The sequence below is a fragment of the Phalacrocorax aristotelis genome, chromosome 1, assembly GCF_949628215.1.
Source record: "Phalacrocorax aristotelis chromosome 1, bGulAri2.1, whole genome shotgun sequence".
NCBI lineage: Eukaryota > Metazoa > Chordata > Aves > Suliformes > Phalacrocoracidae > Phalacrocorax > Phalacrocorax aristotelis.
The window spans coordinates 68757470-68785393 of NC_134276.1; the positions used below are offsets into that span (position 1 = coordinate 68757470).

General features: G+C 41.1%; 1 protein-coding gene across 1 annotated transcript; it reads right to left on the minus strand.

Annotated features, from left to right (window-relative positions):
- SLC5A7 (solute carrier family 5 member 7) lies at positions 1-27172 on the minus strand. Its single transcript, XM_075092156.1, has 9 exons — positions 26955-27172; positions 25756-25978; positions 18967-19080; positions 15912-16067; positions 11044-11192; positions 7893-8036; positions 5878-6031; positions 4486-4703; positions 1-3763 (listed from the first exon to the last, which is right to left on the minus strand). Exons 2-9 carry the CDS (start codon positions 25931-25933, stop codon positions 3140-3142), a joined length of 1737 nt encoding a protein of 578 aa, XP_074948257.1. The 5' UTR covers positions 25934-25978; positions 26955-27172; the 3' UTR covers positions 1-3139.
- Between the last annotated feature and the right edge of the window lie 752 nt (positions 27173-27924).

The following is a 27924-nucleotide window of genomic DNA, read 5'->3' on the forward strand; positions in this document are numbered from 1 at the left end:
CCCCCCCCCCCGAGCTATCACTTATAGATATGGCCTTTGGTTGTATGAATATCTTTGTAGAAATTTAATGGTAGGACAGCTGAACTAAGGCAAGAAAACTTGTAAACAGACTTTGCACAGGGTTGTTTAGTTTGGCTTTTGGAGTTGTCCTTTCCACAACGCAGCCCACCACTGCAACCACTTGCAGTGTGAGTTTGACTCACACAACAACACACATAGAGACTTGGTATGTGGAAAGCAGAGTTATGGTCACACGATGAACAGTCTTCAGTGCCACTTCTCTGCTTTGCATGATGAAGCTTCCATGGTGTGCTAGTTTTAAAAGTGCAAGAACATTTCAGCTTCCACAGAGAGCACTGGACAGCTTTGTTGGAACCATTTTCCACCAGAGAATGCATAGTTCCATCTAAACAGGAATACTTTGTGAAATCACAGTGATTTCACAAAAATATTCAATAGGATAAACAGTATAAAATACTCATAATGTTGAAAGCATCTGGCTTCAAATTTTTGGACTAATGCATTTTAATTTTTCACTTAACTTTTTCATTTTGAGCATTTTAAAAGCCTTTATGCTTTTATGGCAACAAGGGAATACAAGGGAAAAGGAAAGATTTTTATTTTTCAGCCATGGTTTCTTAAATGATTCCAGCTGAATCCCTTCTCCTTTCCTTCTCCTCCCACTATTGGGAATTTTGAAATAAAAGATACAGAAATGCTGCTGTATTCAAAGCATCTGGCCACTATGCAGCATCTCATAGTGAAATTCTAGCAATTCCTACACAAATCTGAAAATTTTCAGGAAGACCTACAGGTGGCTGTAAAATGGGATCCTCTGACTTACTTTGGAACTGCAGCATTGGCAGTTGGCCTTGGCTATGTAAGCAAGCAAAAAGCTTGTTTGATATTTTCTTGTAAGAAGGGAATTGGGCTAGTGGATTTGGGCCAGAAATGGATAATAATTCAGCAGTAGCTCTGTTGTCCCCCCTCTATTCTGTATGATCTCTTTCCTCTATTCTTTTCCATGGTTCATGGGGTAATGAATACTGCTGGGCTTGCACCTGGTTTGCGAGAGCCTCAGCACCTGGAATTTCAGTGGTGGCTCATTCACTCACCCTGCAGGAACTTTTCACTGCTTTGCTATATTGGCTTTTCTGGGTTTTTAGTGCAGATCCTGATTTTGATCCCACAGATCCATAGCACACTCCATATCTGTTAGCACAGTAGTACCGCAGTTCACAATGCATATTCAGAACTGAGATGCAGTGTTATTTTTAAATGTAGTATATGGAGAAAAAAATCAACATCTCTAAAATTAATTTTCTCTATGTATAAAATATATATATATATGTTGTTAAAACTCCACAAAAGGAGCAAAAACATATCTAAGGATTCAACCTTGTGAAAGTTTATGTCAACATTGAATGCACAAGTTGATGGCTTCTTCCTTTAGCAGCAAAACCTATTCTTACCTCTCCTGTCTTCCAGTATAGCTTCTCCTGTTTGAACATTAAAGAATTTTCACCAGTGACCAGCAACAGGAGGAGATCTGGATTTCAGCTGAACATTTTGTGTCACGTGTAGATATCAAAAAGAATTATTGGAGCATAACTCTTAATTGTACAGAAATCTAGCTATTAGATCTCCCACTGTGAAAGGCACGTACCAACGGGGACAGACACAATTGTCTCAGCCATGGGCAGATGGAAACGACATTGTGTGTTCCTTCCTGGCCAGGGCAAGTCAGAAGAAGCCTCACCTCCCTGCTTTGCTGCTTCTGGCCAGCATTCCATTCATGAGTGAAGTCTCCCCTGTGCCTGGCTGCTGCTGGTGCTCTGCAGAGTCACCGTGATGGCCCAGGAGGATGGCTGTTAACGAAGGACTCCAGAATTTAGCAGAAGACACCGTTGTGCCTTTCTCTATGTTTGTGGGTTCATCTTGCCTTTCAGTTCCCCTCCAAGCTGCTGCTGCTTTCAGAGGTAGACACTTACAGACATGGAAAGCTGCCCAGCAAACCTGTTTTTCCTATGGGAAATCAGATTTTTGAGAAAATGTGATTTCCCATGGAAATGCTACACTTTCCAGAGTAATCTCAATGAGTCCAACCTGAAAGACTTTGACAATACTTTTTTTATTATGTGAAAAATGGGAATTTTCCTCATGGAAAACCCTCTCATCTGTTTTTTTCCAAGCCTTCCTGACTCTCCCTATTTGTTAATATTTGTTCCATTGATGAAGTTGCTTGGTGTCAGACTGCTTTGCTAAGTGTTCATTTTGATGCTAAGTCAAGATAAGGCTTCTTTTCTCAACATTGAAAAGTTCTATTTAGTTCATAAGAGTTCTGTCATTTCTCACAAGCTGAGTTTCAACTCCAATTATTGCTTTAAAAATTTTGTTATCCTCCATTGGTGACATCCACTAACCACAGGAAAAAAAGAATACCTATGGTAACATATTTGGCTTCAAGTCATCTTGCATTGGGTATAATGTAATTTTACACTGGTGACTTCGTTATAAGTTTTTTAATTAATATATGGTGTTCAGGAATCCTATAAGGAATTATTACTATTTGTACATTTTGCTGTCTTATACAAATAATAAAATACTAGATTTGTATTATTTCAATTTCTTTATGAGGAAAAAACCAACGAGACCAAAAACCCAGGTAAGTTATGTATCTGTCTTTGCTCAAGCAACTAGCTCTTTAGTAATAAATCACTTATAGCTGTGACAATATATTTTCACTTAATGCCAATAAAATGTTGACTGATAGTATTTCAGAGTGATTGCATTACAATCTCTTCATACGATGTCCTAGCTAAATAACCATCGTACTTTTTCTGTTATGTATATTTTCAATTGTAAATATTTCTTTAATTACACAGTATATAGTTCTGGGTGGAAAGAATGGGATCTGAGTGTATCTTTTGGTAAACACTCTATGATCTAATGCAACATGTTAGATAATAACAGAAAAGAGTTCCTCCCATAGGATGCTCCCGCTCCTGGAAACAACTTAAAGAATTGTGCAGCGGCATTTTATTCCCAGTTCTTGCTTTTTTTTTCTGATAAAATGCCTCTTACTATTCTCTGTAGAATATCCTGCTTCACATTGCTTTGCCTGTGGCTACCAGATTTTTTAATTATCTTCAGTGTTGGATAGCTCTGGACTTGAATCAACATAATTGAAGGCTTCCTTGTTTGTAAAAGTTGAGCTCAAAGTTAGACTGTGCCGTGGATTCACAGGTGCAAGTTCATTTAATACAATATTGTCACTTTTTACAAGAGTTGCTTTGTCCATGTGTTCTCTACTGTACCTGGCAACAACAGCATCAAGGAAGTCCAGCTTTGGTGGCAAAGTCCCACTCTCAAATAAGTATTTGGCTAAGTAGGAGACTATAATGTTAGTAAAGAAGGAGGTAAGCATAGCAAGTGTTTTAAATGGGAATCGCTGGATATAGATGTTATTTTCATCTGGATAGCAGCCAGGATAGTAGATCAAGGGCTGAAGGTAGAGGTACGGTTCTCCTCCGGTTATTCTGAGAACAAGGCCAAATAAGTATCCTGCAATGGCACCGTAGGTGTTGGTTCCTTTAATAAATAACACACACAGGAGCTGGGGGAATATGATGATATAAACAAGGTCAGAGCTGAGGTACCACAGGCCGTACACTGACGAAGCCAACAGTGCCATTGCTGTTGCTGATGCTCCAAACAGAAAAACAGTGATTCTCATGACCCACACGATTTCCCTGTCTGAAGCCTGCAAAAAAGGGGCAGTGTTAGGTGTTTTCTTCAAGGCAATGTATGTATGCCGACATTTATGCACATAGTCAATATAAAATACTGCATGACATATTCAATAATATTTACAAACAAATATCTCTGTCTCAAGTGCAGTGAAAAAAACCCAAGGGTTATGGTTGCCATTCCCAAAGTCATTAATCTTTGAGCATAAAGAAAAGTTTGACAAAGCATCAACGAATAAAAGAGTAGTGTTAGAAATAACTTTTAAATATAAGCACAATATGGCTCAAGCTGAAAAAAATGTCAGCATCAGAATTTCTTCTCCATTTCTTAAGAAAATCCCTGACTCACTAGCCAATTCTGTTGTCAAATGATTTCCTGATAAATCCATAATTCAGAAAGATGTCCCATTTTGTTAAGGATTTAAGTAAAACTTATGGTTGCAGCGATAGTTAGGAGCTGCTTGGATAAACTGCAGTGCCACGAGAACTCTTGATACCACCTCCCCTGAGCTAGCTTTTTCATCTCTGTTGTCAGTCACAACCATAAATATTTTTATTACTTTCAGTTTATTCAATATACTGTTAGGAATGAAATGCTATACTTTTTCTAGTCATAGGCAGGAATGTGAAAGGGGTGTAAAGGGGTGTTTCATTATGACATTACAGTCTATGCATCACCTAGTTAAGGTCTCACCTAAAATTTTCTGTAAAAGTAAAAATGAAAATGTAATCTCACATTTTGCCGGAAGGAAAGCTGGTAAATGTTCCGAGCAAACATAGAACTTGCTGATAAAATTGAAGAGTCAGCTGACGACATCACAGCAGCAGATACAGCGCCAAGGCCAAAGAATGAGATATAGACTGGGCAAAGGTACTGGAGCACAATGGGTAAAATCATATCTGCTTCTTTTTTAGTCATGGGGTCAGGGACACCATACTCAGTCTCGTTCCAGGCTGCAATATGGACACCAGTATGTTATTAGTAACAGTAGTAGTCATCAGCTACGGCATCTCTTGACTTCATGTGTAGTGAGCTATTCATATTGCCACATTTTCATTCACGTTCAATGACCAAACTGTTTTTAGGGCCAGAGCAATGGCATTTCAGAGAGGCAGTGTCCCACTAGTTTCTCTTAGGCAGATTTAATTCTGCTCGGCATTTTAACTTGTCTCTAAGCTAAGTCTGACCACAGCCTGTGCTTAACCAGTAGGAAGTTTAATATTAAAACTTTGCATGGCTCATAAATTTCATTTTCCTCAGTAAAACAAGTCTGGGATCCATGTTTGTTTATGACAAATGAGCTTTGAGTCTGTAATCCAAGCCACACATTAAAAATTTCTAATAAAGCATTTGTCTCACTGTGGCAAAGGCCTTGACAAGGATGTTTTGGTCAAGATAAGAAATTCCTGATATATCGTAAAATCTTTTAGAATCATTTAGGTTGAACAAGACCTTTGAGATGATTGAGTCCAACCGTTAACCTAACACTACCAAGTCCACCACTAAACCATGCCCCTAAGTGCCACATCTACATGTCTTTTAAATACCTCCAGGGATGATGACTCAACCAGACTTCCCTGGGCAGCCTGTTCTAATGCTTGACAACCCTTTTGGTGAAGAAATTTTTCCTAATATCCAACCTAAACCTCCTCTGGCACAACTTGAGGCCATTTCTTCTTGTCCTATCACTTGTTACTTGGAAGAAGAGGTGGACACCCACCTCGCTACAACCTACTTTGAGGTAGCTGTAGAGAGCGATAAGGTCTCCCCTCAGCCTCCTTTTCTCCAGGCTAAACAACCCCAGCTCCCCTCAGCTGCTCCTCATTATTACTGTTAGGACCAAATAAAAGTACCAGAATCTAACTCAAACATTAAATAGAAATATTACATCTGTACGTACCTAGAATGTGCAAAATGAATTAGTCTCCACCTCTGGGGTAGGAGCAATTCCCCCTGGGAGAAATATTCTACAGTATTACTTTTCAGTGTAGTCTCCTGTTGAAGTCATGAATTGATTAATGATGTCACCAGCCTAGATTATATCTAGCATAAGCTTTGTAGGGTTTTCATACATTTATTGTACTATTCACTTTACTTTTTTTGTACTACTCATTTTTAATCATTTACCTGTAGATGCTCCAATTGCACCAATGAGTACTGCAGGAAGAGCCATCACAAGACAGCCAAAAGCAGCCAGAAATGACAGAACTTGAGCATATGTGGCAGAAGATGAGGAAAGAACTCGCTGGAAATATGCTTGCCATGGAATTCCTCCCAATGTCTGCAAACACAATGGCATCCCGTCATTGGGGGCTAACTCTGGATTTTCTTTTGCTATCACAGTAGAGGGAGCATGTTGCTGCTCTTTATTTATTGAATATCAGTCAGTCAGTAACAGCTGTAACTTTCATTCTCACAAGTAATGTCACTGTTGTAAAGCCACTTAAATCCCGTTCTTTTAGACAAGTTATTCCTCTGTACAATTAGCAACAACACTTCACGCTTACATAGTCTCTCTGATGCCCAGATATTGAGCTGTATAAATACTTGATAAAGCCATACGAAAGGTTATAAAATACTATTGTCATATTTCATATTTTAAGAACTTGGCCTCCAGTACCCTCCTGCAGCCAAAATGAGATTAAACTCTTATAGAATTCGAAAGCAAGATTTTATCTTCCTTTATGAATGCGTGTGGTCATCAAAACAAGGCAACATGTTCTGTATACATTGAACTCAAGAATCCGAAAAGTTATTCTCACACTGTCTTGAGCAAATATGACACCAATAGAAATTACAGATAAAGCAGCAGACGAAAATTTTCTTTTATGGTGGCAACGCTTCTCTGTTTTTGGGTATATAACAATGAAGATCCTGATTAGACTTAAATTATGTCTGCAAAATATGACACAAAAGAGTATTATCAAAGGCTGAAAAACCAAGTGCTAAAAATTCTGTCTTGAGAGCAGGGTTTGAATAGCCTCCCCTAAGTAAGTAAGTGCCTATGACTAGACAGCGTGGAAAGAAAACAAAGCAAATTGCTCACTGAATGTGCACAGGCCAGTTCTACACACTAAATGAGGCAGGAGGAATTTGGACCAAATAGTGTGTATACAGGTGTTTCATATATGTTTCATACACACACAGGGACCAAACGAATGTTTCACAGGCAACTCCGATTTTGACTTGCTCTTTATGACTGCTCTCCTTTGCAGCCTTAATAATGTTCCTTTAACAAAGCTTTCCAAGCATGTATAAATTTCTTGAGTGATAATGAAAAAAACAAGATAAAAGAAAATGTGTCACATTTTGGCAGCATCAGAGCTTTCCTTTGGTCATCATCAGAGACGAAACCTTCAGGCTTACACAGAATACAGGCACTTGAGCTAATGTCATACTTTGGCTTTCTGAGAATCTCTGAATGATTTAAGCTGGATAAATCGATATACTTTAATAGCCAAATTATCAGAAAACTCTGAAGATATTTGGCTTAGATTATTAAAAAAAAAAAAAAGACCAACCAATCAGAGAAAGGAATCCCAAAGTACAATGTGATAATAAAAACAGTGTAGAGTTGCTCAGGGACACTGAGAATGGAAAATGTTAGCATGTGTTGCTAGAACTTCTAATGGAAAGTACTTAATAACCACCAATCCCATGTGTAATACATGGGTATTAAATAACGAAAGCCCCCAGTTCATTCTGGCATGTGTGCATGTACGAATTCATCCATCCATCCATCTCTGCGAAGCTTTTTCTACATCACCTATACCTAAGGCATATTTAATCATTTGTGCAACATATTTATTGCCTTCTGCAATATATAAATTCCTTTGCCAAGAATGACATCAGTTAAGTATTAGCTGCATAAGTTTAATTAATTTTAGCATAAGTCAACTCTTTCAGCCTGATGATATTTAAACTGCATTCCTGGCAATGCTGACTTTGACAGCTGTGCTACAATATTCTACTGATATTTCACTGCAATCATTCAAATGTGCAGAAATATTGAACAGAAGTCAAGAGGGTAAAAGTTTTCAGTTTGCTGGAAACTCTTAACTAGACTCTCTATTATTTGCAGCTGTCACAGTAACAGTGTGAGTGCCTAAATGTTTCATTCCTTCATACAAGCTGTCACTTACCAGTAAAAGGAAATTGTCCAGCCATGTGTAAATGTCAAGTGAGTTGATAGATCCAAGCCATGGTGCTTGGTGCACCTGGTGCACAGCCGTGAGCCCAATGTCTGTCACTGCAGGATGGGACATCGCAAAAGGTACGCTGATCCACTGAAACCAAAGAGTAGCACTTTGTTCAGGTCTAAAGAAGGCATTCTACACCCAGGAAATTTTAATATTAATATTGGTCTGGTTTTTTTTTCTTCTCACATGCTACAGATCAAAAGCCAAGTTGCTGAGATGACTTGCAGAAAAGTCAGGTTATGTGCTGGTGGAGCATCTCCGAAATCCAGAGAGCTTAGTAGTGGATAGCTTACCTCTATTCTGGAGAGTGTGAGTATAAGCAGAGAATTAACCAGTGTAAATCACAAAATCAGCAGGAAAGACACATTTCCTGTGTCTACACACAGGAATGATATATCTTCATTTTATTTTCCCTAAACTCCACATATATTCTTTATACACTTTCCTGGACCACGCTGTAGAGAAATATTTGGTCCTAACAGTAATAATGAGGAGTGGCTGAGGGAGCTGGGGTTGTTTAGCCTGGAGAAGAGGAGGCTGAGGGGAGACCTTGTCGCTCTCTACAACTGCCTGAAAGTAGGTTGTAGCGAGGTGGGTGTCCACCTCTTCTCCCAAGTAACAAGTGATAGGACAAGAAGAAATGGCCTCAAGTTATGCCAGAGGAGGATTACCTCTATATTAGTAAATAAAACAAGTCAAGACACTTTCTCTGGCCTTGCAGTTCACTGACATGTCATGGTTTACATCCATACATCTAGACTCCTTTCCCTGCCTAAAAGGACAGCTCTCAGTGTTCCTGGGAACTATCTGGGAAAGTACTAGTTGGTGCGGGCCAAAACAGTGCCAGGACTGCTTTGCACTACAGATGATCCTGTGTTTTCACCTTGATACTGTTTAACTTGCTTAATATAAACATAGACGGACTTTCTTTATTGAGCCCTTTCTAACCGGAGTAGGAAATTCACTGTTTTGAATGGAGGGCAAATAAAACCAAGGCTTGTGGAAGTGAAGCACAAACTGTGACTTTATGTTGGGAATTGAAGCTTGTGGGTGGAACTAGCAGGTAGCTAAAAGGACCTGGACCTCATGGGATTGGAAAGCAGAAAAAAAGAACTTCTACGTGGTGACAAAGAGTTTACGACTGGGAAATAATAATACAGCTGAGATGAAGAGTCAGTAAATAGGGGGGATACAGTGTAGGATCAGGGAATGACTCACTAGGCAAAATAGCGACAAGGAGATGAGAATTCCAGATATGAATACAGGTGAGTGAGGAGGGAAGGACAGAGACTACATGGGATTGTGAGGGGAAAACCAGGGAAGTACGTGGATTGGCTGGGGTAGAGGTTATGGAAGCCTAAGGAAGGAGCTGTGGCTGAAATGAGGAGCTGTGATAGGGAACAGAAGTGATTACAAGAAGCACCTCCTCTTGGGTAAGGGGCAGGAGAGGAACAGACATTAGAGGAATGAGCAGTAAAGCTCTGTGCCAGTGGGAACACAAACTGCTCCAGCTCCTGGAGGGGAAGCTGGGATACCTGAGCTTGTGACGCCTTCTGCTGTGACACCTACTGTGAACGTGTCCCATCTCACCTAAAACTGCCTCACCTAGAGCATGACCATTTAGATGCTCTCTGAGGATTCCAGGCCCACTGATGACTCTTGAGGTTATGAATATGGTTCCTTCTATATGACATTATTGCTGTTTATTTTAAATGGGAAATTACATAAAAAGCCTACTCTGAGTTAAAGGAACATTATTAAAGCTACGGATGCAACCATTTAGAAGACTGCTATACAACCTTCATTTGCTTTCCCCTCCCTGTCAGGCTCATGCTGCCTTTAATACTGGATCACAGGTTGTTATTCCTATAGGATCAGGGTCTTTAGCGGTGCATGAGTTGTTCTTATTGGAAAAGCATTTCTGTATTTGGATTTATCTACAATTTGGGGAATTTCTTTAATGCACACCATCTGTAGAAACTGAATCGTTCACAAATATTAACATGCATGTTAGGGAAGTAGACAGTATTTTCCCCACTGTGCAGGTGAAGAACAAAAGTATGAGAGAAGATCTGGAATAACTTCATTTGAGGTGGTCAGCTGGAACTTGGATTTGCTTTTTCAAGGTAATTACCACCATTCCCATGAAGTCTGTTACAACAGGGAATGCTAAGCACTTCTGCAATTAAGGCCATAGGCCTCATAGCATGATGCCACAGAAGGGAGGACACACACAGGGTTGGTTAGTGACCAACTGTGTAAGCTCTGGCTGAAGCAATTTCCTTAGAGCTGCACAAGAATGCCGGTGAAAGCAGGGAAACAACTTTGGGTCCCCAATGTACCATTCAGTTCCTTCACCTTGAGCCACCCCATTTATTTCAGCCTGTCTCAGATCTCTGCACACCTGTGACCATCTATTACTGCCACTGGCAAACGAGGACAGCAGCTTCTTTGATTGCACCCCTGTGATCTGAGGCCTGTTGCACTGATGCTTTTCAGAGTAGGGCTTAAAGAACAGCAGTAAATAAAAGAAAAGGCTACCCACTAGCATGTCATTGAGAGCTGGTGAAGGGGTATTCATACCACCATATTCAAACAGCAAGGTTATCTGGTGAGACTTCTTATGCTATGGTCTCCAAGCACAATGGAGGGAAATGAGGGAAAATCCAAGAAGGTAATTTAAAACAGGAGGTTTAACTAAGCTGCGTGAGTAGGTGACAGCTACAGGAGAATTAGGGGAGCATCCATTCTGCAGGTCCAATGCAGTGTTTCTGGACTGCTCTACTGACTCTTTCCTACGTCTGATGCCTCCTTCCAGTGCCTATGTCACAGTCCTATGGACAGATACAGAAAGAGTCAGCTCCAGTCCTATCCTGAGTTAGATACATACTCAGCAAGAAAATTGCAAGAGTGTTTGCACTATCAGACTGGATGGAAAAAAGCCAAAGAATTGGGCCTCTTGGTCAGCATTATTGTCAAAGTCCAGGCTATACATGGATGTAAATGCAGACTCTAAAGAGTCAGGGATCTGTGAAATCATCAAAATGCTCAGGACAAAATCCTCAACAAAGAAGGGAAGAAAAGCCAAACTTACCAGTCCCAGGAAGATGCAGAAGAGCTGAACTACATCGGTGTAGGCCACAGAATAAAGTCCACCCACAAGTGTGTACAAAGTTGCAATCAGGGCAGAAATAATGACTGAAATATTGACATTGATGTCAATGATCACACTTATAGTGGCACCTAGGGGGAAAAACAAAACACTCTGTGTTAGTGTATGTTCCAGTTTGTCTGATAAGAAGGCTCACCTTCATTAAGTTGCATGTACAGGTGCTGGTCTGACACTTAGCAACAGCATGAAAATATTCCCCCCTGTACCTTCTGCACACCCCTTCTGTACCTTTGAGAGAGTGGGAGAATAAAGGCTCCTGTTGGTCTAAGCTTAACATGTGTCATTTCGCAGGTTCTTACGAAATGGAGGAGGGAAGTGTCCCAACTGCCTTTCCTTACATTGCTCAAGCTCTGGAAGGACTACATTCTCTTGTTCTGTCTAGGGACAAGCAGCCACGCACAGACAGCTGAAGCATCCCTGGGTGAGTTGCAGCCACATGGGAGCAAGCGTATCATTGCAGAAATGGCTGTGCTTCAGCGAGGTCTGCTGCAACACATCACACCCTTTCGTATCACTTATGCTCTGCGTAAGCCCCTTTTGACCAAGGACAGAACAGTAGAGGAGGCATCAGCGATAGAGACGATTGTCCACTGAGCCTTCTAAAGTGCCCTTGAAGTTTTTACATGGGACAAAAGTGGGTTTCTTTGCAAACTGGAGAATCCATCCTCCATTGTTAACCTAGAAACCAAGAACTTTTCCGAGCACCATCAATCAGGTTTCATTTGTAGAAAACAAACCACGATGTTGAGCTGACCAGTCAGTCTCCACAAAACAGCTCATAGAATCAGAGTTGCTGAGACTGACAGGTATCTCTAGAGATTGTCTAGCCCAAGCCCCAGCTCAAGCAGTGTCAGCTGGAACAGGTTGCTCAGGATCACGTTCAGTCAGGTCTTGTATATCTGCAGCGGTGGAGACTCCACAACTTCTCTGGACAACCTGTGCCAGTGTTTGACCTCTCCCACTGTAAAAAAAAAAAAGTTTTTTCCTGAGTTTAAATGGGGTTTTCTGTAGTTCTGCTTGTGCCCATTGCCTCTCGTCCTGTCACTGGGTGGCACAGAGATGAGTCTGGCTCTGCCTTCTTTATTGTGCTCGCCCCACTGCCAAATCAGGTATTTATGCACATGGATAAGAACCTCCTGAGCCTTGTCTTCTCCAGGCTGAACAGTCCCAACTATCTCGCCTCTCCAGATACCCCAGTCCCTTACTTGTCTTTGTGGCTTTTCACTGGTCTCTCTCCAGCGTGTCCATGTCTCTTGCATTGGGGAGCACTGGATCCAGCACTCCAAATGTGTCTCACCAGTGCTGAGTAGAGGGTCCCCTCCTTTGACTTGCTGGCAGTGGTTCTTCTAATGCAGTCCAGGATAAGAAAGCCAATGGGCTTTCTTTGCCACAAAGGCACAGTGCTGGATCATAGTCAACTTCATTGCCTTCTAATACTCCCAGGTTCTTTTCTGCAAAGTTGCTTTCCAGCTGGTTATGCCCCAGCCTGTACTGGGACATCAGATTATACACCACCCCCACCCACCCCGGTGCAGGGCTTGGCATTTCCCTTTGTCGAACTTCATGAATTTCCTGTCAGTTCATTTCTGCAACTTGTTGAGGTCCTTCTGAATGGCAATACACCCATCTGGTCTATCAGCAACTCCTCACAGTTTTTATTTTCTTCAAACTAGCTGAAGGTGCACTTGGTCCCGTCAGCCAGGTCATTAATGAAGACGTTACACAATATAGGGCTCAGTATTGACTCCAGGGGTACACAGCCAGTGACTGGCCACCTGGTGGCTTCCATGCTACTGATCACAGCCCTCTGAGCCCAGAAGTTTAGCCAGTTTTCAATCCTCCTCACTGTCCACTTATCTAGTCTACATTTTATCTGTTTGTCTGCGAGGGTATTATGGGAAAAGGTGTAAAAAACCCTTTCTGAAATCTACAACATGACCTGCTCTCCCTTTGTGAATCAAGTCAGTCATGGAAGATGTCAGGTTGTTCAGGAATCATTTCCTCTCAATAAATCCATGGTGACTCTTCCTAATCCCCTTCTTGACCTTCCTTTATTTGGAAATAGTTTCCAGGAGTATTTGCTGTGTCGCCTTCCCAGAGACTGAGGTGAGGCAGACCAGCCTTTAGTTCCTGGTATCCTCCTACTTGCCCTTCTTGAAGATGGGAGTGACATTTGTTTTCTTCCAGTCTTCAGGAACATCCCTGATCACCACAGCCTTCAGAAGATTACTGAGAGTGTTTTTGTAATGTTATCAGCCAGCTCCCACAGCACTCACAGGATGCATCCTATGAGGTCCCATGAAATTGTGATTCTCCAGTCTGTTTAAATGTTTCCTAACCTGATCCTCCTCTAGCAAGCCTTCCTTGTTGTGGACTTTCCTAGGGTTCTCAAGGTCCTGGGATTCCTGAAGGCTGGTCCCACCAGCAAAGAATGAAGCAGAGAAGGCACTGAGTACCTCAGCCTTTTCCATACCCTTTCTTACCAAGTCCCCCTGTCCCATTCAACAGCAGTCCACATTTTCCCTAGTTTATGTACTCATAGAAGCCTTTCTTGCTGCTCTTCATGGCCAGATTCAAATCCAGATGGACTTTGGTTTTTCTAAACCCTTCTCTGCATGCTTGGACAGTGTCTCTGTATTCCTTCCAGGTCACCTATCCCTGCTTCCACCTCTTGAATACTTCATTTTTATGTCTGAGCCTAGTCAGGAGCCCCTTTTTCATCCATGCAGGTCTACTGCCAGCTTTGCTTGTTTTCCTAGTTGTCACAGTAGACTGTTCTTGAGCCTGGAGGAGGTGATTCCTAAATATCAACCAGATCTCCTGGACTCCTCTCCAGGGCTGTCTCCCATGGGATTCCTCCAAGCAGATCCCTGGAGAAGCCAAACTCTACTCTCCTGAAGTCCATTGTTGTGGTCTTGATTTTTGTCTTGTTCCCTCCTCTCACGACCCTGAACTCCACCATCTCATGAACACTGCAGCCAAGCCTGCCTCCAGCCTTCACATCTCTAACTAGTTCTTCCTTGTTTGTAACTAACAGGTTCAACAGAGCACCTCCCTCCATCAACTCCCAGATCATTTGTTTCAGGAAGTTGTTGTCAGTGAACTCAATAAACCTCCTGAATTGCTTGTGCCTCCTGCACTGCTCTTCCAGCAGCTATCAGGATGGTTGCACATTTCCCTTAGATGTATTAGCTATTTAAAGTGATTGCCGTTTTTTAAAACCATGGTTTGTTTTTTTTTTTTTTGTCTTTTCTTTTTAAATTCCTCTCCTTCTAATTAGGATAATTGAAATGAAGCATGGTTCAATAACCTTTAGCCCTTGCAGGTCTGTAGATGCGTAATTCTTGACCACACAGGTGAAAATATTCTGGCAGTAGAACACAACATGGTGTGTGGTATATAAGAGCTGCTGAGAGCTGCCAGGTGGCTTTTTGTTGGGCAGTGAGCCTTTAAAGTTCACGTGCTTAAGGATTACAAGCTCAGACCATTTTCACAGGCTGGAAGCCTGTCTTTCCCTTCTGTAACCCTGCCAAGCAAGAAATCATTAGGAAGATCAAGAATTGAAGAGTACTGGGATTAAATATTCATCAGTGAGGACAAGTGTGCAAATTAGGAGCTAAAATATAACCAGAGAATTCACAGAATAGTTAAAATAAAAACCCTCAATGACCTTTATAGTTATTGACAGTCTTTAACTGTCAGCTGTTAATATAAACCTATTAGAAAGCTATTCATACCGCTTGCTTTGAAATATCACAGATTAGTTTGTCCTCAATCAAAAAGAAAGTATATTCCAAATACTCAGAGTGTTCTTCAAGTTACTCAACTCCTATCACCTCAGCATGTAGTTTATACTTAGTCCTTTAAGGATTTTGTGATGAAATGGTGGTAAACAAGCTCCCCATTGCTTTGCAGTTCATCAGAGCACAGTTGGAGAGTGCCTTCAAAGTTTATTTTCTGTTTAAAATAGCTTGTGCTAGAAAGCATTACCACATGCATGTGCACTATGAGTATGATTAGCTGGTAAAAGTCAACTACTGGTGCTTCAACTCAAGTGCTTTCTTAATTCTTGAAGGGATTGCTAAATTCAGGCCTGAAATATAATTAAAAACCCTAGAAACTGATTTTTTTTTCAGGACTGGATGAGTAGTTGGGTGATTTTTCTATTGAGTCATAGTTCCACTAATTCTCTGAATCCTTTCTTGATTCCTAAGTATTTTCTTCATTTTGTTGAGTAGAAACCCATTTAGAATTGAATAATACTTCAACCTATTGATCGGCATCTGTTTTATTATTTGTGCTATGGCAAGTTCTGTATTCGTAGGTCTCCTATATGCAAAGGGTTATTTTGTTTAGATGCATTGACGATAATCTTTCATAACTTCAAGGGAAATTTTGATTCACTTCTGTGATCTCAGTGGCATAAAAGAGAAGTTGGGTCAGCCTTGACACAAAAGGGACACTTGCAATCGCTCACGGCACCCTCAAAATGAAAGGAAATTTGTTGCTAAATCTTTTCATGCTCTTTGAAAAGGGACGACTTAAAGGTACCTGAAAATTAATAGATACCTTGTGTGTTTTTCCGTTACTAAAATAATTAAGGAGGTACCATTACCAGGTTTAATTACTAGTTAGAATGGCTCTGAGACCTGTCATACTCTGAATCATTTGGCTAGGATAGTTAGCAGTTGAGGCCAGAGTTTTCATGCATTTCTGATTTTCTTAATTCTTTATATTAATTTTATATTATATTAAAGAAAATTCTTTTCTTTATACTGCTTATTCCTTACCTAAGGCAGAGAAGATGGCAGCAGCCCAAAACATTTCTCCCATTAAAGCTGGAATAAACAGTAGTCCTCCCATCCTTTTTCCATAAAGCTGCTGAAAAGGGTCTAGCATTGTCACGTAGCCTTTGGATCGCATGGGTTTTGCAAAAAAAAGGCCACCTACAAAGAAAAGTAGCATAGGATACCAGCTGCAGTGGAGGAATGCATTGCCATCAAGGAGTAAAATATTGATTGACAGTTATGGGAACAAAAATATCAGTATTACTGTTTTTTTTCTTTTTTAAGAAATAAGTACAGTTGAAATATCCTCTAAGAACTCTTACCTTACATCTGTCCACAGAATTACCTAAACACATCCACACCATTAATATCTATGGTCTGATAACGCAAAATAAGTTTGTCTTATTTTGTCTGGTTCAGTTTACTTAATCTGGCATTATGAAGTTTATCAGAGTTTTGTCTTATTTTGGATCAGTCTAAAGGAAAGGCTTTTCTGCCTAATCCTGTTCACTCTTAGAGCAGGATCCAGCATGAATTTTCACTTGGTTCTGTTCTAAAAATAAAGCTGTCTGGGATTCCTGGATCAGAAATTTGAGTTCACACATGGTGTAGTGCACACACCGCAAATATGAGTCTTTCAGGACAATTCAGATTTATTATGTATGCTTAAATCAACCTTACTACACCTGTGGGGTAGATTAGATGCCTTCCTAGCTCTGCAGGTGTCAGGCCCCCCAGACGTTTGTCATACACATATTTCACTTATGTTTGGTCAGGAATTTTGATATATTATAATTCTGCTCTGCTTGACTGGGATATGGGCTGGATATGTACATAAATGTGCAAAGGTCTCACCTTTCTAATGTACAGTCAAATTCTTTCTGGCTGGGGAAAAAACAGGACATATCTCAGGAAAGCTGAAAGAGGCTTTTTATGGAAACCTGTGTAGTTGAGACCTGCACATGACTATAACTAAGTAGACACCTACCATGGTAAAATTGCTCAAATGGAATTTATAGGGTAAAATAAAAAAACTGGAAAACCAGTCAGTTCCCAATAAAATCTACTGTACAGTATTTGGCATCCCTTAGTTAAGTTCTTCATCTCAAGATATGTAATGCATGCCTCATATTGTACAGAAGATTTTCCACATTTCTATGTATTGCCTTATTTCTTCATTTCATTAAGTTACCTAAACAGAAGATACTAGCTTACCAATCACAATTTATTTATACTATTTTTGTTAATCCTGTCTTTAGGCACGTTGTTTGGGTGCAGAAACCCTCCAGCATTTTCTTATTGTTCTTGTATTAGTCATGGATCCTGTTCCTATTCTACTTGTTATGTCATCATTACATCCTTAGATCATTACAAAAGACAAATAAAAGAATTAAAAAAGAGTCATTAGTATGTTCAAATGTCTGTCAAAGGAAATAGGAGATATTCTAACCTTTAAAACTAAACTGCATGAAGAATTAGGAGAAGTGGTATGCAGCACAACATTGAACTAACAGGGAGATTATATTGACATTAAATCCTTCCAGTCTAAAAGCAATAATATTTGTCCTAGACTCGTATTTATAATTTTGATTTTTTTTAAAAAAAAGAAGGATAAACAACCCCTCCCCCCAAACCCGCATATACAGATACGCCTACAGAAATGCTTTCCTATCTGTGCTCTGCAGAGAGATATATGGTCACATGATACAGACTTTCTTTCTCTGCAGTGCCCATTATAATTCCCAGGAAAAAAATCCTGGATATCTAAAAACAGCTGGAAATGAGAGGAGAGGGTAGGTCAACCTGTTCTGGGCTATTATTAACTTGTGTCTCCAGATCTCCAAGCAGACATCTGCTGTTATTGTTTTCCTTACAAGAAATAGAGATGCTTTCAGGGATGGGAACTACTAATGGAACTGGAGATGGCCTACACATTCCAGAGAGGAGCACCTATGATGGGGAAGGTTTCTGCCTGGGAAGAGAGGAGAACCAGGACAGGTCATAGGAAAACATTTCCAAGGGGAAAAAAAGAGTCAGGAGGGAAACCAAGTTGTGCAGGAAGAAATAAAAGGGACAAGAAAACCTGGATAATCAGCCAAGGAAACAAAGGGACAGACTAGGTGGGAGGATGATGAGAAAAGACTCAAAATTGGCTGAGAGGTCAAGTATCATTAGAAAGGCTAATACACCAGTCACAATAAAAGATTAAAAACATGGTATCTTTTTTGTTGCGATAGGGACACGATCTATTCATAAACTGAGAGGACGCAGTTGACAACCTTGTGGTGTCTCCAACATGGCTCACAAGGCAATACTTTTGTTGCGAGCTGCTCCACATGGTTCAGACATGGAGAGAAATTTTTAATTGCTATTATTTTTAAGAAAAGTAAGGAAGTTCTGAGACTACATTTCAGGAATTAGAGGCCACAGCATTCAAAAGTATAATACTGTCTGTATTTTACACCCTGACCCTGCATATAGCAGGACTGTGTATTTGCATTTTGACGTGTGATTTGGAGTTTTGTACAGCATCTAAGAAGATGCTTGGTCCAATTTTAAGGAAATAGATTGGTTCTACTACAGACTTCCTACACAAAAGTAGACAAGTTACTTAGATTCTTGGTGAAGATCTGTAAGGTATAAGCAATTCCCTGACTTGAAAGGTTGTTTGCCATTCTTGAACTCCAGGATTTATAAGTACCCTGATACTATCATGTTCCAGGTCATATAGGCACTTAAAGAAAACCTGAATATATAAAACTTAGTATATATAATTAAAAAAAAATACCACAACAAAGCCTTTCTTGTTGTGACCTCCATAGATCACTATGGTTGTAATAATCAAATAGGTCTTGCCAAGGCATGCCAGGAGACTTAAGGTATCAAACTATTAATAGTGATTTTCTGTTTTTCTTTTTAATAGCCAAACCTATCAGCAGAAGGGATCCAGTTTACCCCAGTGTCCTTTTATCAGACCCTAGTTGTTTCATTTCAGATGATGGACTTGTTATCAGAACTGTTTAAAATGACAGACTATTAACTTTAGTTCTTTGCTTACCTAAAACCAGACTAAGGGAATATCCAATAGGTGCCTGAGCCCAAGCTAAACCATAGCCTGGGACATACACAGCTTCTGCTGTCCCGTTGATGTAACCTCCTCCAACCCATGTGGCTGAAAAAGAAGAGGTGGAAAAGTCAGAGGAATGTACAGAGAAAGAAAACCTCCCATGTTATGGAATGAAATTGTCATCACTTACAATATTGTTATTTTTTACTATATGTAGAGAAGTGCCAGACATGACATCCTTCTATACAAGGATGCCCTAATTTGAAAAACTCACAACCTCAGCATATGAAAAATAAATCAGATGGACTGACACAATCTTCAAGGTGTCTAAGCATCTGTATAGTCAGTGAAGATGTGAGAGCTGAGTCCCCCACAACTTGTTTACAATGAATGAAGCACATCAACTCATTAATCATTACCACTTTCTTTGTGTTAGTCCAAATGAAGGAGAGATGTAGGGGGGGATCTGAAGAAGAACAATAAACATACAGTTATAAAGTCGTTCCAGCTGGGAAAACTCAAAGCATTTAAATTAGACAAGAGTTTAGTGAATGCATCTTTTAATAGGGCCTTCATGAAAAAAATTGCCCTTAAAACCTTGCTAAATTTTAACTTGTGGCTACACAAAGAATATTGAGTAAACTCTGACTTCTCTAAATACTCTATTTCCATACAGGACCACGGTGGTTTTGTGTTGCTATTTAAGTTCTAAACTTGGACTCATTTATTTTTGTGCTTCCTGAAGACATATTCTAGAAGTGAATTGTGCTATCCATAATATTTCTGTTTTTATCTCTCTAAAAACCAGCAGTATTTTTAATATACCAACCTCAGACCCTTAATGAATTGATTCTTTGCCTTGAAGGGAAGTTTCTACATTTGAGAACTTGGGACTTTTAGTATGTATGAAAGAAAATCTCCAGCACAGAAATGTATTGTGATCACATCTGCAAAAATAATTCATAACAAATTATGTAATAAAGTTTATCTCTTCTTGTTTGCAGATTCCATGCAAAAAGTTCTTGATTTTATCTAATGTATAATGAGTAAGTTTTATGAATCTGGGTCTGTAGTTTGAGGACGGGCAGGCAGATCATTATAAGTACTAGATTTTTGTAATGCTGTTTTGATTTGCCTTAGCAGCTTTTGCCCTCTCATAAAAGAGTAGTTCAGGCTTTCTGTGTAAAAATCCACAACTGTAAGAAATTCCTTTTCCTTAAGCCTTCTTCAGAATTTTCCCAGCATCCACTATCTTACAAGCAAACTCGATTTTGTGTTTAGGACAAACAGTTGGAGATAAACACAAATGAAGAAAACGTCATTAAAATTCCTAAAGAAATCTAATTAAAATCTATATGACCACTCTTTTCTGCTTAAATGTGATGTCTTGCAAATACTACCTGTGGGTATTTTTTTAAACTCAGTGCCAAACTACACCACAGATTTAGAATCAAAGATCTTCAGCAATCAGAGCATTACAGTTGTCCCCCTTTTAGCATTTTGAAGCACAGGAATGGACAATTCTGATGTTGGAAATAGTATAATGGGCTTGTATGAGTAATGTGCATGCAGAGAAACTCTGCAACAAAAGTGACCCAAGGAGCCCTGTTATTGATAGACTTTTGGGCGAGTGATGCCCGTGTGGGACCACGTGGAGAAGATGGGTGAGCACTGATCCTTGATGGGAAGGGCAGGGATACAGAATCTAGATAAAAAGTTGTCAGACATTTGGGATTTTGTGCTTCTTGACAGTGTGAATTAATGTAGGTAGAAGTATGATACTTTGGTTACCAGAGTCCTAGAATCATAGAATCATGGAATGGTTTGGATTGGAGGGGACCTTAAAGACCATCTAGTTCCAAGCGCCCTGCTCATGCAGAGGCACCTTCCACTAGACCAGGTTGTTCAAAGTCTCATCCAACCTGTCCTTAAACAATTCCACAATTTCTCTGGGCAACCTGTTTCTGTGTCTCGCTGTCCTCACAGTAAAGGATTTCTTCCTAATATGTAATCTCAATCTACCCTCTTTCAGTTTAAAACCATTACCTCTTGATCTTTCACTGTACTCCCTGATAAAGAGTCCCTCCCCATCTTTCCTGTAGGCCCCCTTTAAGTACTGGAAGGCAGCTGTAAGATCTCCCTGGAGCCTTGTCTTCTCTAGGTGAAACAACTCCAGCTCTCTCAGCCTGTCCTCGTAGGGGACGTACTCCAGCCCCCTGATCACTTTCGTGGCCCTCCTCTGGACCTGCTTGAGCAGGTCCGTGTCTGTATTACGCTGGGGGCCACAGAGCTGGACACAGTACTCCAGGTGGGGTCTCAAAAGAGTGGAGTAGAGGGTGAGCATCACATCCCACATTTATTTTCATGCAGCCCAGGATGTGATTGTCTTCCTGGGCTGCTAGCACATGTTGCTGGCTCATTTTCAATTTTTCATCCACCTCTACCCTCAAGTCCTTCTCCACAGGGCTGCTCTCAATCTACTCACTGCCCAGCCTGTATCCATGTTTAGGATTGCCCTGACCCAGGTGCAGGACCTTGCACTAGGTCTTTTTGAACTTCATAAGATTCACAGCGGCCCACCTCTCTAGCCTGTCAAGGTCCTTCTGGATGGCACCCTTTCCCTCTAGAGTATCAACCACAACACTCAGCTTGCTGTCATCTGCAGACTTGCTGAGGATGCACTCAACCCCGCTGTCCATGTCCCTGACAAAGATGTTAAATAATACTGGTCCCAATATGGACCCCTGAAGGACACCTCATCACCGATCTCTCCCAGACATTGAGCCATTGACCGCTGAGTCCATGACTACGTGGGATGTATGTTGCCTATTGTGTCTCAAGCAGCATAGACTTATGGAATAGGTTGTAAGCACCTGCATGCAATTAACAAAAGCAAATATTTAGAAAGGGAATTGTATTTGTCTCCTTCCCTGTAAAAAGCATGAGCATGGATTCTGCATGAACGATACCCACTTCCAGATGGAGAATAATATCCCATATTCGAGGACAGACATCTAGCATCGTAGCTGTGGTGCAAGGAAGCTTCAACATCAGGCACCAGTTTGCCTGGGGTTGCTACTGAGGTGGCGGGTGTTCCCCAAGGGGCCCTTGGACGCTACACCTAGCTGCCTTATTTTCTTCTGGAGAGGGGCAGGTCACTTCCCTCCTGTGTGATGTTGCAGGGGCCATTTCCCTTCCCTGGCTGGGGACAGGAGCAGTGCCCTATGGGCAGGTATTGCTGGGTAGGGTGGCATGGAGAATTTAGCACTTATTTTCAATTTTATTTCTTGATTTCTGTATTGGGGATTGAAAAATAGCTGCTGATCAATTTTTCTGTGCACACGACTGTTCTGGAACATCTGCCAAGGGCCCCAGAGCTCTAGGAAGGTGCTTTACGGCTTTTTCTGAGGGGGTGAATGTGTAGTCAGCACGTACAATGACATGAGTAAATATACTTCTTAATAATGGGATATGATAGGACAGGATTTCAACCCTAGATATTAATTTTCTGATTCTCAGTTTGCTAAGCCATAATTTTAAAGTTAGTTTAATACCTTTTTTTGGTGAAATTCTTTTTTTTCCCCTAAATCAGACAAAAGGAATACAAAATTGAATAATCTACAGAAACACTCACGTAGTAATCTATTTTAATCCTCTCTTTGCCTGCCATCTGAAGGACCAAAAAATGCAGCAAATACCAATATCCATTTAAACCATGCACCCTAAAAAATAATCAGACAAATACTGAGGATACAGAGAGCAGTTCTGCCTCTACATCATACGAGGAACACAGAAATTAATCTTTGTATACATTTATACATATTAGAAAATCAAATTTTTTGGCACTTCTTTGTGAACTATCCCTTGTCTGACCACTCAAATTATTGAATCAGCTCATCAAGTTCTGTAAAATTAAAATCCTGACCTAAGGATGGAAAAAAAAAGATAGAGCTTTGTAATATTTCTTTTTTTCTTGTGGAAAGATACATAGCTCGATCCAACTAAAACGAAAAAAATGACATCAATAGATTATTAACTTTTTCAACATGTTTGTAAGCATTTGATTATATAATCTCAAATATTTCCTTTAGGGTTTAAACTCAATCACCGAAATCAAAATAGACTCAGGTTTGTTGCAGGTACCACTTCTTAAGAATTTCACCCACAAATTAGGGAACGCTAATATCTAATGCAACATTTTACCTATAATTACATAAAAATGATACACAAATTAAAGCCGTGTCTACTATGGTACAATGTTAGCTCATTTTAATATGAGCTGCTGTGATCCATCCCCAGTTCTCACTCTTTCTAGTTTGATAACCGCAGGCACACTCAGCCTTCAACAGGCTTTGTGTTTAGGCGTTTCGGTAGCTAGTTCATACAGCTGTTTCTTCAGGATCACAGTATACATCCAAATATGTCCACAGCCATTAGTCATAGGTAGTGCATTTGATTTAAGGCCTTTAAATTACATTTAGAAAATCAATTATAATTACTCAGGAATCTTGGGTCCATCCCATTCCATCCACCAGGGATCTTAAGTCACAATCCTTATGCTCTGAATCTGATTTTAGATTTATAGGATAAATTCCGGCCTCCTCCCTACCAAGTAGCCACAAAAGCTGCTACCTTTTTTTAGCCAATATCCGTGGAAGATGGTAGTGTTCGTCTCAGGCAAGAAAGACAGAATTAGGCCTTATCCCGTAACCCTAAGGACTTCATGTCCGTATTAACATCCTTTCTGGAGATCTTAAAAAATGTCGTGTTTTTCTTCTATGGGATAGGCTTTGCTTTTTAATTCATATTTAGATATTAAAGCTGTAAAACATAAAGACTATATTGGAATAGCCATATATCTCTGGAGTCATGGCTATGAGGTGCAAAATCTGCATCTAACATTTTTAAAGGAGCAAATACACCCTCGAAAAATGTGACCATTTAGTAAAAACTATTGTGGATTTTGATAAGCTTACTTTCAGAATTATTTTGTTATGGTTTTACCAACTAAGTGCCCCAGTCCCCCTCACCGAGAAAAAAACTTGGACTAACCCCTGATTCAATAGACTTGTGCCCACACCTAACTCTGTGTGCCAGGCATGGTACCCCAAAACTGAAAGTGTAATTTACTTGCCATCTCAAGCTTTAATTGCTGTATTTATGGAAGGCAGAGGTGAGAAAGCATGTGAACCCTGATAGTATAAAATCCATGATGATTTTAGCTGCGCAAAGGCTTTAGGGTCAGCTTGATATTCTACCTCAGCAATGATATACTACACCATCTCTATAGCTTGCATGAAACGCGATGAGCATACGTGGGTGTGAATTGTGGCAGTTATAGAGATTGCCTGCAATATAGGAGGCCCCAGTTCAAGTCTTATCTCTGCTTCAGCTGTTATGAAAAATATTCTGTAAAACAGGATTAAGGAGACCAGAATTTGTGTCTTCTTCCACAGGCAAAGCTATTCATCATAACCACTTGTGCGGGGGATGTCTTGTTTTGTCTCCACTCCCCCAGTCTAATGATTACAGTTTTGTGGCAAGCAATAGCTCTGCAGAATATTCTGTTTTCAGTGTTCTTGAAAACATTTCCTTCCGCAGAATGCAGTCAAACCAGCTCTTGCTATGAGCAGAATCTTATCATAGCTGATGCTTCAGTGGCCAATGGATACGTGATACAGTAAGTGATAGCAAAGTGTGAAAAGTAGAATAACTGCCTGTATTCAAATTTTATTGACTTTTATAAACATTCTTTACGCAATATCCAAATAGTCAATCTCTGAATGAGCAAAATACCCCTGAAAGGTGATGGGAATTTCTCTTGATTAAAAAACACAGAATTTTGGCCCAAGTTTTTATGTGTCTCTTCCTTATTAGAGAATTATGAAATCAGAACAGGGCAAAACAGCAAAAGATAAATATAACCCGATAAATCCAATTTGGCAGTTGAAAGGGCTTTGCCTGAATAGGATTTAGAATAAATAAATTTTTTTTTTTTAAATGAAGCATGCTTAAAAAATAAATTGCTTAAATAAAAATGGTGGGCCAATTCACTCTTCTTATAATGCCCTTTTGTTCCGATCCCATATGTTGGCTGTAAGACCTGAGATTTTGGATCATATTGTGAATACCTTGTTTACCCAGGTAGGACACCTTGTTCAACTGGCTCTGGGAGACAGCACTGCTTACAAAATTACTGAAGAACTCTTCCTTCACCCAGGCTTTTCCTACTGATATTGCTACCGACAGTAGTGTATTATTCTGCCAAACTGTTGCAAAAGACGCTAAAAGAATCCATGAAATAGGTTTGCTGAAATCAGTGGAGTTACAAGTTTGGATTTATGCCATTTTTCTTTTAGAAACTTATTCTTAACTGATGCTTTGATGCTGCACACCCCACCCTGTATCTTTTATGCATATAAACTTTGCTTTACTCAGATTAAACAAAATATAACTCACCAATTTGGATGGCTTTAACAACAACAACTGTTATTTTAAAAGTAGAATTCTTATTAATCTCTATAAATTCTATACTTCTGTCCCAAACATGTCTGATCTACAGATGAATATGAAAGCAATGAATAAGAAATAGAAGATATTCTTCATGTATGATATTAAAATATTTGTTTTTATACAGATGCTACATTTGGCTGTTCAATAAACAATGTTAGCAGCAATTGTTTTATTCAACATGCAGATCACACTTCATTATTCAGCCAGAAAACTGACAAATTATATGCTGATTAGGAAAAAAATAAAAGGTGATTTTTTTTTACGTACCGGTCATTGTAAATCCACCAACTAGCAAGCCAATGTCTCTTCCACCAACTATAATAGCTTCGCTGCGGTCTCCTTCGCTGCTGGTGTTCTTGGTTTTCCAAGCAGCCCATATCCCAACTGCCAGGATAGCCAGGTAGAATACAACTATGGCCACCAGCCCCTCCACATGGAAAGCCATGCTGAAGTCCCGACTGTTTCTTTGATCGCTATTTCCTTAAGACCTCTGGAGAGAATGCAATATACATCTGCTTTTAACAAACCTGGTAAGATGCTTTTTAGAATCAGTGTACAAAGAAAACTCAGATGGTTATTAAAGAGACTATTCTGGTGAATTTATGAAATGAGTATTTGAGATGTCATTCAATTTAAGTTTACACGCCAGTTGAAATGCCTGTGGAGCAACAACCAACAACTGCAACCTGCGATTGCAATAGAAAACAAATGATGTGGCTGAAAGCTACGCAATCCTTAGAAATCAGTTATTGAGCGCCGAGTTATCTTAGCATCCCCAGTGTCTGGGAACTCTTCAGTCAAGAAACAGTTTGGTGCATGGAATAAGACAGAAGATCTTTGCCATGTGGGCTATTATGAAAGTCTCTATTTAGTTAGAAGACAAGCCACAAAACTATTTAAAGTTACAGAAGAACTGTTGATAAGTACTAGCTACAACAACAAAACACATCTTTTGAGTCTTTGTGTTGGAATGCGGCGTCTTTTCCCCTGTATTTAAAAATCTGCGCTTTCTTTTCTGTATCATTTAATTGCCCAGCATTAAAGTATCAGTCTATTCTCGTTCGCCATCTGAGAAGCAAACGGAAAGCTTAAAAGCTGTAGAAGGGTAGAAATAGTTAAGGTATAGGAACTACGGGGCGGTGGTGGTGGGGAAACTCCCGGGCGACATAAGCCGCGGCTGCCCCGTACCCAGCCGTTCCCGGAGCCCCTTCCCAGCTCTCGCCCCGCCGCTCCGCGATGGCCGAGCCGGCACGACCCGTCCGCGCTCCCGGCGGCTCCGCGGAAGCCCTGCGCGGATCCTTGCGCGGAGCCCTGCGCGGAGCCCGCCCGACCTACCGCGCTCCGCCGGGGGGGCAGGGGGGGGCTCGACACGGCCGCGCTCCGCGGAGGCTCCGCGCCGCCCTGCGCGGCCGCGCACCCCGCCCCAGTCCCAGTCCCACGGCGGGGCTCCCCGCCCGGCGCCCCACCTGCGCTCCGCCGCCGCGCTGCCCCGCAGCCCGCGGGGCACGGCCGCCCATCCCGCGGGGCGGTGGGGGGGCTGAGCCGAGGGGGGCTTTGCCCCCGGCGGGGGGTTTCCCGCTTTTGCGGGGGTGGGCGGAGGGGGGCGAAGGCTCAAAGGCAGGATCCTCTCTTCCCCCGCGGTGCCGGCGGTGCGCGAGTGCTGAGGCTGCGACGGGGGGCTCGTGGGTTAAAAAGAGGAAAATCCCTTTATAAAGGAGGAGGGTTGAGTGGGGTGAGAGGACCGTGTCCGTCAGAGCTGGGGGGAGGAAGGGGGAAAGACGTCAGAGTGCTAGGGGACGTTGGGGGGAAGTAAGGATGACTCAAGGGGGAGTGATTGTCGTGTCATGGCAGGGAAACGGGGTTGGGAAGTAAAACTGGGGTGAGAAAACAAAAAGGAACGAGGGGGAGAAGGGAAGGAACAGGTTCATGCCAAACCAACGGGAAAGAGAAAGAAAATGAAGAAAGAGCTGATCAAAAGAGACGTGCTGAAAGGAGGGCTGGAGGGAGGGGAGAGAGCTGAGGTAGGGAGAGGGAAGGTGGGCTCTGTGCTCTCATCGCCCTCCCTGGCACCCTTCCTGTGCTACCCTTGGGCCTAACACTGGGCAAACAGCAAGCCAAGGCACGGCTGCGTGGGGCTGGTCAGGGCCATCTTTCCCCACAGCTCCCTTCCAAACCTGGTTGAACATGCAGCCCTGTTTCCCAGCTGCAGGGCAGCTAATTCTTGGGGGTCTCCCTTTTTGCCATGCCACTTATAAACCTCACCCACAGGGCTATGGTAGTATCAGCTTTCCCGTGAAAGGACTTTTGCTCTCTGTCTCCAAATGATGCTTGTCAACGAGCCTCCAAGTGTTGAGAATAAGGGTACATGTGAAAAGACGACCAACATCTGCCCTTGCCCCAGTTTTTACAAAAGGAAGATCGTGCTGAGCTGTAGCA